A 12268-nucleotide genomic window follows, 5' to 3' on the forward strand; every position below is an offset into this window, starting at 1 on the left:
TGACCGAGCTCGCAGGGTTCACAGGGGCTGCCCCAGGCGGCTCCCAGTGTGGAGCAACACTCAGACTTCAGCGTGGCTCCATTGATGTTGACCTCACAGCGGTTGTCCTGGATTGTAAGCCAGCAGGTACTCTTCATACTATCTGTGGAGCCAAACAGAGGAGATTTCATTAAAGGAGCCCTGTGGAGGTTTCATGGAAACGCAAAAAAAACAGTCATGTTTACACTCAGTTTTTCCAACAAAACAGACATTAAATATAACAGAAATTAAATATAACAATAATAATAATAATAATAAAAAAATCTAATAAATATGTCATTTGTTATTTGTTTTTTCTTCCCAAAAAAACATCTGCAAAGCCACAGGCCCACTAGTGGTTGAAATGTCCAAAGTTCCTCTAACTTTAGCAACATAAGCAACCACAAAAATAAATAATGTCACCTTCAACTACACACAGGTAGACCACAATTCACTTTCCCTTTCTCCCTCCACAAAATGATGAACTCTGAAAACATAAACCAGAAATGAACTGAACCAAAGGACTCGTGAGCCCTCTGACAGAGCCAGCTCATGCAGTGTGTGTGAGTATTTATTTAATGACTCATTCTCCCTTCCACTTGTAATAACATCTGTATTCTATACTAGAATGTAGCTTTCTCAAAATGATTTCCCAAAAGTAAGAGACTTCCAAACAAGTGGAATTATTAACCTCAGCAGAGAGTCTCACATACCACATGTCATTTTTAATCTGTGGCAGGCCTCTGTGAAATAAGACAATCTCTCTGTGAACTAAGGCTATGCATGCAAGTATGTATCCAATAAATGATCAGTGTTTCCCCTCTGAGATCGTCTGAGGATGATTGATGCCAAAACAGTGCTCCAGAAAACATTAACTTCCTTGTGTTTGTTTACCAGAATAAAGACTAAACATGTATTGGAGGGATTATGAATAAAAGATTAATCATCGACTGTTTCATGGAACCTGCAGTGCTTCCATTATTTGTGTGGAGCGTTTGGGAGAGGTGATGTCTTACCCACGCAGATGGTGTTTGTGGAGTCCAGTTTGCTGCCATGGGTGCACTCACAGTTGAAGGACCCAGCCACGTTACGGCACGCTCCGTTGATGCATGGGCTGGACTCACACTCATTGATATCTGAAACACGTGCACAGACACACCTGAGGTCAGGACTGACCGGATGATTCAAATTCAACATCACCCGCATTTACAGGAAAGTTAACGCAACCCATCTGGCAATGATGTCAGCGCATAATGACGGCAGTTGTTGGTAAAAATGATAAAACACAAGTGAATGTGTTTGTTTGAGTGCTCACCTTCGCATGTCTCTGAGTCGGGTTTGAAGACGAATCCCTTAGGACAGGAGCATGTGTAGGAGCCAGGAGTGTTTCTGCACAGACCGTTGTCACAGAGCAGTCGGTTCACCAGACACTCATTGATGTCTGCAGGCAGGGGAGAGAGATTACTCTGTTTGTCATGATAACTGTCTAAAACAAGTACAATCAATAAAGGAAATGTTGTCCAAAATATCACAGATGTTTAAAATGGAGACAAACTGATCCAGAAACAATAAACATTTGACTCCCATCACCATACTTTGACTGGCATCTATTGACTAATCTTAGCAAGCTTCCCAAAGATTAGAACTTTGTGCCCTCCCCACTTCCTATGCAGCTGTGTCCTAAATGTAGCCTGAACGTCTTTACATTAGGCCACAGAAAGAGTCAAAAAAAAAAGTTTTGCTGTAACAACAGGGACATGGCAAACTTTGATAGATAAAAATACGCTGCTTTAAAAAATAAACTCACCAACGCAGTTCTTGCCACTCGTGTCAGATTCATAGCCAATGTTACAGATACAGCGGTAGCTTCCCCTGAGGTTTTCACATATGCCATTCTGGCAAATATCAGGGTCCAAGGCGCACTCATTGATGTCTGTGGGACATTAGTAGATATTTAGGATAATGAACGAATGAACGGGTGTTTTTTTACCACACTATCGTAATATTCACACATACTCACCTCTTCCATCAGCTGTGATGCCAATACCACTGCTGCATACAGCCTGGAACTCAGCTGGAAGACACATGACATCAGAGGTGAGTGTATTCATTTTCCTCATTCATTTAGATTTCAAAATAAGACAGTATTCAGATATTGCGAAGTGAAATCAAGGATGCTACCTGAGTTTCTGGACGGGCAGGGCTGACAAGGCTCTCCAAACCCATGCTCAGGGTTGGCACAGCAGCACTCCGACTTGGTCACTGCACCAGGGAACGGACGTGAGCATGTGCCCATCTTTATGGCACCGTAGCAGGTGGTCCTCATGTGCGTGTCCACACACACCCTCCCATCGACATCAACTGCCAGGCCCGGTGGGCATTCACAGCGAAAGGAGCCCTCAGAGTTGATGCAGCGTCCATTCATACAAATGCCAGGTGTCTGACACTCATCAATGTCTGATGGAGAGGTGATGCAGAAAATCAATACAACACATTAACACACACCATTAGATACAGCAAATGTCTGTTTGTAGAGGCAGCTTACATAAATTAACAAACCAGAGTGAAATTCCCCCAGAAATCAGTGAACTCTGTAATGTAAATTGTGAACATGCAAGGATTTTCTTCTACAGGGTAATATTTATTTGTGAATTCCAACTGGATAATGATCTGAATGTGCTGCAATTACAGAGATTGCAGGATGTTTAATATAGAACCAGGTCATGGGAAGTTAACAGTGTCTAGTTTAGATAAGTGTATTTGGGATGTGCACCTGGGCTGCCTCTCTTATAGTGTGACTGCAATGGAATGACAGCATCTCTCAAAGCTTCCAGGCTAAATCACTCAACAGAGGCCTATAAATTCAAACATCTATTAATCTATTTCTTGACAGTTCATAATAGCACATAAGGGAAATTTCAGATATTCTCTAATAATCTGCGCACACATCTATTCAAAATGAGATCTGCAGGATTTCAGAGATCACCAAATCTGTCAACGCAGATTTGAAACAGGCGGTTTGACTCATTGCCCGGGTTTTATGGTCTGCGTTTGTAATTATACATACCTGTGCAGTAGCGTCCGTTAGGTGCAAGGGCAAAGCCAGGCTTGCAGATACACTTAAAGCTGCCATCCTCATTTATGCACATGCCGTTGAGACACATGTTGGTTGTGGCACACTCGTCGTGATCTGGAGGGGAGCAAGAGAAAAGGTGAGGCGATTTTTATTGACATATATGTTAATGTATATGATATATATGACGGCATACATATATACAGCCTGTTTTTGTTTTCCTCTTACCGATGCAATTCTTTCCATCTGGAGTCAGCTCAAAGCCAGCATTGCAGATACACTGAAAGCTCCCCTCAGTGTTGACACAGCGACCATTTCGACACATCATACCATTCACAATACATTCATCAATATCTAAAAAAAAAGTTACAAAGGCTTTTAATAGTCTTTTAAGAACCAAACATTAACCTAAACTAAACTATTTTTGACTGCTTTTGTGATATTTGTGTACGTAATGAGCATTTTAAAAAGTCCTGATATACCAATGCAGGCTTGTTTGGTAGGGGTCCCCTGGTATCCCTCATGGCACTTGCAGTGGTACGATCCGGGTGTGTTGGCACAGTCTCCATTGATACATGGGTTACTCACACACTCATCCACATCTAGAGAGAGAAAAATAAATCAAACAAAAACTCTGACCAAACTGCAGAGAATAAGACAAACGTATAGAATATGATACACATTTTATCAGATCTCTCCTGCAAGCATCTCCATTTGTGTCAAGTTCCTAAGACTGTCAGAAGATGGCAGTGCAGTGCATGCAGTGATCTGCAGTTTGTGGCGGCTGCCTGTCTTGGGAAGTGACTAACACTTATGCCGAATACTGTTTGTGTTTCTTACCAATGCACTCCCCACGAACATCCTGCTTGTAGCCCATGTTGCACTCACAACGGTAGCTTGCGTGTATTGGGATACAGCGTCCATTCAGACACAGGTTGGTAAAATGTTTGCACACGTCAATAGAGTCGTTCACGGAAACAGTGCCTAAAAAGAAGCAACACAACAGACAAATGAACAAAACAAATGCAACACAGAAACACAACTTGTTTAAACATACAAGCTCTAGCAGAAATGTGCCCTTTTGTTTTGTGTGATTTAACAGACACACTCAGTTCCTGAGCTTAGCTACTCACCTATGTGTTGATGGGTCAATACTCCTCCATTACCCCCAGAGCTGCCCCCGTTGCCTCCAAAGGTTCCTCCTCCTCCATTGCCACCGGTCCCTCCATTACCGTTGCCATTCGGCCCACTAGGGAACTTGTATCCATAATTGAATCCGTTTCCATTATTGTTGGGAAAGTGTCCGTTGGGGTAGCCATGAGGGAGGCCATGTCCTTGGGGAACACCCACTATACACAGACGCCTGAACTCATCTACAAGATACGTGAGATCACAGGGAGCAAATCAGTGAATGCAAACAACCTTAGGTTATGTTTATGGTATGAGGAAGGAAAAACAGTTCATATGGACACACAACATTTACTCTTCGAACGTCACGTCATGTGCAAACAGTGGTCCAGTCTGCTGAAGTTGAAGTGAAGTTTTTCTAAATATTATAGTATATTTACATGGACTTATACAGTACATGTGTACACATGTCTATCTTTTATATATAAATGCACAGTATGATAGTTTTACGATGATTTTATGTATTTCCTCCCCAGTCACAATAAATCAGCACACACACACCCACGCACATCTCAGTCTGGTGGTGAAGGAGTGGAACTAACAGATCAGTTATGGATCGTACGGTCTCACGCAAGCGGACACTTTTCCAAATTCCAGCTTAACTAAAGAGATGATGGGTAATTATCTTCTGACGCATGTTTTTCATCCTCTGTTTTTGGACTTTGCTCATGACATTGTGCTCATCAGTCTGAATGTATGCTCTTGCCTCTATGTCATACGCACAAACTCAAAGCAGCCTGCTCCCACAATGTCAGGCTCTTCTAGATTTACATTACTGTGTTATATTAATTTGGCTTGCAAACTGTTAATTCTGTCAGAGCTTAATTTATTGGCTGCGTTGTAGTTTTGTGTTCTAGACAATCTATCGTGACCATTGCCAAGTTTTTGTCAGCAAAGGAAGGTGACGAATGTTGTGTCCTACTTTTAATTTCACATCCATCCCTTTCATGAGGATCAACAAGCTAGATTCATGTGTAGTTGGCACTAAGCCGCGAGACTTCTCCCCTGCTCATCATGTATACTCACCGGAACCTCTGACAGGGCACATCTCAGGGATCTGCCCCAGAGCCCAGCAGCGTCCATTGTCACAGCAGCACTGCATCTTGGTGTACTGGCCAGTGAGTTCTCCAGTGCAGCGGCCATTAGCCAGAGCAGAGAAACAGGTGCCCACACGCTGATCTGGAAAACAGTAGACGAATTTACAGAATTAGTCAACTGAACAGACGGCAGCATCAGTTTGAGCATAAAAGTGCCAGACAGACATACTGCATGACTGCATTGAATTAGCATTTTATATTTTCTCATAATATTGTGGAATTGTAACAAACATATCCACACATGATATTGTAGAACAAGGTATTTCAGATTCTTTACTTTAAATAAAATCCTAACAACTGTAGACATTTATTATTTTTTCCTGTCCTCCTGAACTTGCTGCAGTGATGTAAAAGTGTACTCCAAGATGTCATTCCACTGTGACCTAACTGTAGAATGTAACACACCTTACACAAGCAAGTCAGTGAAACACTGCTTTTTCAGCCTGGTGTTGAGTTACTATTTAAAACCTCAAATCAGTAGAGCAGAAGAGTGGCCTGCCATCTCCGTGGAGGCTGAGGAGGAAGCTTCTTTATAGACTAGCAGTGGGAAAGGCGGCCCGGGGTCTCAAGTAACTCACGAGGGCCTCCAAAAGAGGGGGTCTTATTTGTTACTGTTTCCCAGGTCACGGTCGATGGGACGGAAGAGGGGGCTTGGGTTGAAAGAGCGTGTGTAAAGACTAAATGGAAGGGCGAGACCTGGGGTTTCTGGGTATTTATTTAGGTATTAAAGGGAAAATATACAGAGAAATATGAAGACAAAGCGAAGGAGGGAGTGTGTGGTTACCATTTAGAAAGCGATCAGAATATGTGAATAGGAATTTTAAATACATCCATAGAAAGAAAGCGAAAGAAAAGGGAAAAGCACAGTTGAACGGCGGAGGGAGGAGCACAAGTCGATTAACTCACTAATGAGCGAGCAGTCTGGAATTAATCAGTTCCATGTGGAGCAATTCTTGCCAATTAGATAGAACATGAGGGCTTGTGCTGTGTCTGGGAACACATACAGCACAGCGAGCGCGCACTTACATGCGATCAAACACACAAGTATGCATTCCCATACATATCCGGAACGTGTGCACAAAATAACATGCTCATGTGCTTGTACAAATGTGTCCACACAGATAAATAGACATTCAACACACAATCCAAAAAACATCCCATAGAAAGACCAAGCTGGAGGAATGGTGGAGGAGAAAGGAGAAAGGGAACGGAGGGGAGGAGTTTGGGGTTTTCTGATGAGGATGATGATGACTTAAATTGGATCCAGACCGTGGCTTGCTCGCTAGTGTTGCTCCACTACACAAGCATATGCTTTCATTTGGTGAGGTGTTTTTACAGACTGACTTACTGGACAGGTCTTCTCTTTTTTTCGTGCTTCCGTCGTGTGACAGGGCATTAGGATCTGATTACTGTCAGCCTCCACCCCCCCAACAGCTCCCACTGGCCTACTTCATCACAGTACAGTACATCCCACAAAACACAGGCCACATAGCTTAGCCTCCAGACCAGACCAGACCAGACCAGACCAGACCAAACATCCTGCTTCTAAAACATGAGGCAAGACAAACCCTAAATCAGCCCTATAAAAATAATTAAGTATTCACTAAATATAAATATTTTGACCCCTAAATAAACCCAAAAAATCTAAATACATGGGAGATGAAGAGGAGATGAGTCAGCCACATGAAGAGGAAAGAAGTCTGGATTTGATTTGTGGCCTGAAGAACAAGAGAAGCTCTTTAAGAGGGGGCTGCTGCGCATCCAGCAACAAACAAGCTAATCATGGCCGAGCCAGCTGAAATATACTTTATTTTGAGCGTATCATTTAAATGTAGGTGACTAAGAATGAGGCCTAGGGTGTGAGATGCCATCACTGTTTCTGTATTCTCCTGATCTAGCCTCATCTATTTTGGGAGGGATAGCGGTGGGGGGTGGGGGGGTGGGTGCATGAGGTTTGTCTGGCACCTGTTTTATCTATACTTTCTTTTTCTCTCTCTTTTTTTTCTCAGTGAGCTGCACAAGAGCAACCTGAAACCACAACTGAAAGAAGCAAGGTGCAGGATCCAGATGCCACAGGATACAAGGGGAAAAAACGTCAAGAGGGAACATGAAGATAGATAAGGAGGATGGGGGAGCGAGAATCTAGCGTTTTTGGGGATTAATGGTTAAAAGAGGGAAAGGGGAAACAAAATAGAAAATGGAGACAGAACAAAAAAAGCCCAAAGGAGATCCAATGTGCATAGTTCCGGAGTAAACAGCAAAACGTACCGCTGTAAATCACTGAACTTGTAGAGGATGGGAAGATCTTTGGTATCATGTATGGTTTACACAGAAGAATGACAGAGTGAAAAAGACAAAAATAAAGCGAAAGAGTGATATATAACGTCAGGGAAAAGAAGAAGAAAAGGGATGAAAGTGAAAAGGGAGAAAAAATATGGACACACATAAAGACAGACAGATGGAGAAACTCTAAGTTGGGCGATTGGAGCACTGGATCAATTTGCGATCCACATTCTCTAGTACACGCACACACGAGTATGCAGGGCTGCCAGAAGGGATTTGATCTATCTTTAACTTCATCTTTCTCTCCCCTCTCCAGTACTCCACTGGATTTTAAAAGAAAACACAACTCAGATAGTTTGAATTTCTTACATCTCCAGTCACCTCTTCATCCTTTCTTTTATTGTGTTGGCTGTTGTCCTGCCCATATTTAAGTCTGATCTATTGCCTCACACGTTTTACTTTTTACTTCTTATTTTTTGTCCACTGTCAGTAGTGTTTTCTTTCCCTTCATCTGATTCCCTTTTTAAGAGCACCCTACGTCTGAGGAAGAAGAATCTGCTTCAAGAATCCATTTCAAACGCACACATTACCTGTGTCAAAATATAATAAGGAGGAATAGGAATACATTAACACCAGGTAGTCCTTCACTGCACGTCACTGAGGTATGCACTATACTGTATGTGTGTCAGCCTGTGTGGGAATGAGAGGTCAGAGGTGTAGTAACAGACTAGACTAGGTTAATACTGTCACAGCCAAATAGTGTGTACAAGTGTGTTTGTCTGCACATGGTGACCACAGGTCTGCAGGCCAGCGTACCTCATCTGGACGCCACTCGCAGGAAGTAGTGATGAAGAGAGGGAAGTTACCGGCCAGACGTGAGGGTTTTAGCAAGAAATGTTGAAAAAGTGTGTTGATCTGTGACTCACCCACACATCTGGAGCCATCTGTACTGGAGATGTAGCCTCGCGGACAGGTACAAACGTAGCTACCAGCAGTATTGGTGCATTCTCCTCCATCGCACACACCAGGAATGGTGCTGCATTCGTCAATGTCTGAAACGCATAGATAGAAAATAAATACCTTATTTCATGACATGGTGGGATACATCTGTCAATGTTAAAATGTTCAAAGTTTCTCTTTTTGGAAAGATGCAGTAGCACACCGTAGCAAAGATTTATGGTACTGGAGTTTCCCTGGGGGAAAACTATGGAAGGCAAACGGATGTGCATTCTACCTAAATAGAACTGCAAGCTAAAGTTGATACTTAGAGCTCATCAGCCAAACATAAATGACATGAGTAATCATGAGGGAAAGTACAGCTACAGCTCAGACCAATAACACCTAAAACTACATGTACAACCAAAAAACGAAACTATTTACAGCTACATGGTAGAGACTAGCATCCCAGCAATAGACTGATGGTTTAACCATCCAGGTATTGAGTCAGAATTCAAGATGATCATGATGATTATAAAAAAGTGGAATAATTAAAGGAACAAAGAGCCTGTACAGAGGCAATAATAGCAATCATTTTACTGAAAACAAACAGAACCTGTTTCAGGATGAGACAACAAAGCACTTTCTCATTAGAGAACGAGGACGCTATCTATTATTCATTCATTCTGTTTCATTTCTGTGGCATCAATAACAATATGAGATGTCTCAAGACACACTTTACAAAGCCTAGCCTGAAACCAGTCCAAATCAGCCCCACAGTATGTAATGAACATTAAAAGGCAAAACCAGTGTGGTGTAATGATGGCCTCTACAATTGCTTCCAATTTACAAATTAGGACTTAACTGAAACCACAACAGGTTAAGGGTAATAAGCTGACCTGATTTAAACATACTTTAAATGTCTGCGAGTACCTGGGTGTGGTGCTTGGCAAGGCCTGCCTCAGTGTGGTGCACTTTATGACGGCATTAAGTTCTATTATTTGATGAGAGGGGGCCTCATTGCTCCATGACGGGGGACCCCTGAAGTACAGCTCCACAAGGTATTGGGTTTTTATGATGTGTCATGCTTATTTCTACGTATATGTAATTACCGCACCACTATGGGGCAATTACAGCATTTGTGCAGATGTGGTGCATAAGTTGTGTGCATGTGCCTTATGCATTCATTTGGAAAGTGTTGAGTTAGGAGGATGCAGCTTATATGCATGTGTCTGGGACTTATAAGAACACCCGCTGTGGAAAGCTAAAGAGGCAATTCTTCCCCTGGTGACTCCTGTCTGACAGCAGTGGCAGGAGGTCTAGGTAAGGCTGTAAAAGCCCAGCCAAGTAAACCTTGTGTCAGCAGCAGCAACAGCGCACCAGACATTACTGCACACAGACGTAGTGCTGAGGGACTGGACAAGTCTGTGAAGGGAAATGTGTGTAACCTGGACAAACGTCTAGAATAGAGCCATCAAGTCCGCCACATGCATATAACTGTGCAAACGTTCCTAAACCTTTGTGGTGTATGTACAACATAAGTGTGTGAGAATCTGTTAGTGTCAGAACAACCGGGAGGTCTGTGGGTGTAATAAGAAAGTCTCCCAGATGCCGTAAGTGTTTCTTTGTTCAGCACTAACAGCTGGTTTGGGGCCAAAGCACTGTATTTATGGAAGGAAAATGGAAGGCGAACCAGAAAAGGTAGAAAAAGGAGAGATTGTTAAGAGCAGTCAAAACTAAAAGCTGGCTATAAAACCAGGTGCCTTGTTGCGCCCAAAACGACCAGACAGCCATGACATCTTAACTGCACTTTATCTTAACAGCTCCAGCAGCTCAGTAATTTCACCGTGAAAGCTCTCAGTGAGCTTGTTTAGCTAAAAGGGCATTTCAATAAAAAACTTTCCCAAAGGACCTGGTCTGATTGTTTGTGAGATTGCGCTAAACACAGGCTTCCTACAAATACATAATTAAAGACACAATTGTTGTTTTGTTTATAAGAAGTTAAAAACACTGAACTCTTTCTCTCCTTGCTCTGTATGGGACAAATGAACATTTATCATAACCACACATCACACACATCTTAAATGTTAATATTTGCTGTCATTTTTCTAATTTATATCAGTCTTTGTTGTCTCTTCATTGATGATGGGAAATAATCACCATTTGCTGTTATAGTCCGTTTAGACCACTATCACTTTTTTTCTGAATGAAATAAAGCGCACACTGTATATTCAATTTAACATGATTTGAATTACAGTAAAGATACAGAAACACAGTGTCAACCTCTCACAGTCCCTACAAATTAGATGTCGTCACATAATCATTGGTAGCCAGCTTAATCTGTTGGTAGCCAGCTTAATCTAAAACCTGATTATCTACTGGCTGTAGGACTATAATTCTCAACATTCGGTTGTCAGGGAGGGTCAGAAAGGTCGCAGAGACACACTAATCCCGAGTGCTTTTTTCAGTATCTGAGTGCCCCTGGGATTTGCGTTGTAACTGCTTAGCCCTCCCTCCACTATATAGCACCAGCTGGAATTTGCCTAAACATCCACGCCCAAATCTGTCTAAGCAGCACTCAAGCACTCTGGAAACGCCTATTCTCGCCTTACTGTAATTCCCGGACTAAGGTGGCATTCCCCAAAAACCACAACTGATACTGGGGCTCTGGTGAATTCAATGAAGTCACTCTCCCCATTTCCTCCTTTACTGACTGAGGCATAAATCATGTTTTGGAGTGTCATGGTAATTGCTTCTCATGAATCTCAATGTGGAAACACCAGGTTTCCAGCAAAGACAAACAGTTGTATTCTCCCTGCATCTGGTGCAGCTCTTAGTGTTGCTACAAGCTTGTAAAAGCAGAGTTAAGATAATAATTCATAAACCCCTACATGATACCCAGTGCAGCTGAGGTCTTGTTCAGTAGAATAAATGTCATTTGGCTGAAACAGTTTAAGAGCTTTCTGTAATCCTCCCAGAAGACTGAGAACACATCTGCCTCAGTCCAACAGACACAACCCCTGCCTGGCTAACTATCAGACTGTTTAGCCTGGACATTGTCTAAATTCCAGCCAATCAACACATTGTAATGTGACGCCACTCCGCGGTGTCCATGCATGTGTCGCCATGTGTTTCTGTGTGTTTCTGTGCTGATGTGACGACTACTTTAACTCTGAACACATCGTCTCTTTATAAGCACCCGTGGAGATTTGTCAAACCAATCCCAGCAAACCCACACTTATGAAGTGCAGAGTCCGTGACTGTCACAACATCAACGCTAGTCTACGTCCCACAAGGTTCTGGCTTTAGAATGCTTTTCTTTGCTTCATCTAAATTAATTGAAACTTTGCATCTGAATTGTAGTTGTCCTGAACCATCATGTGATCCATTTTCCATATCTGTAGAGAATAACATTAGCTATATATTTGTAACCACAGAGTCCATGTCTCGTTCAAGGTCATTTCAGCAGGACAGACAGAGCACATTTACCACCCCTCCCTCACTTTTAATATTTCCCCAGTCACTCAGCAGCTAGCAATTTACACAATGATGGTGGCATATCAAAGATGGGTCCATGTACATGTTTCATGACCAGGATTATGTCGGACTTTTGGGAACACATTTTTAAAATACAGACAATAATAAATTCAGTTGAAAACATTCCTTTCTTAAT

The 12268-nt window shown here is 42.3% G+C and overlaps 1 protein-coding gene across 1 annotated transcript in view; it reads right to left on the reverse strand.

The window, feature by feature from the left end:
* The window catches only part of fbn2b (fibrillin 2b), a 60063-nt gene that overhangs the window by 16934 nt on the left and 30861 nt on the right, over nt 1-12268 (reverse strand). Inside the window, exons 9-21 of the mRNA XM_047587033.1 lie at nt 8586-8711; nt 5306-5458; nt 4225-4464; nt 3932-4075; nt 3574-3693; nt 3320-3445; nt 3086-3208; nt 2200-2475; nt 2039-2092; nt 1826-1951; nt 1334-1459; nt 1035-1154; nt 5-142 (exon numbers count right to left, since the gene is read on the reverse strand). Coding sequence (XP_047442989.1) covers nt 5-142; nt 1035-1154; nt 1334-1459; nt 1826-1951; nt 2039-2092; nt 2200-2475; nt 3086-3208; nt 3320-3445; nt 3574-3693; nt 3932-4075; nt 4225-4464; nt 5306-5458; nt 8586-8711 — 1872 coding nt within the window. The remainder of the gene's footprint in view (nt 1-4; nt 143-1034; nt 1155-1333; nt 1460-1825; nt 1952-2038; nt 2093-2199; nt 2476-3085; nt 3209-3319; nt 3446-3573; nt 3694-3931; nt 4076-4224; nt 4465-5305; nt 5459-8585; nt 8712-12268) is intronic.

The sequence above is a fragment of the Mugil cephalus genome, chromosome 6, assembly GCF_022458985.1.
Source record: "Mugil cephalus isolate CIBA_MC_2020 chromosome 6, CIBA_Mcephalus_1.1, whole genome shotgun sequence".
Taxonomy (NCBI): Eukaryota; Metazoa; Chordata; class Actinopteri; order Mugiliformes; family Mugilidae; genus Mugil; species Mugil cephalus.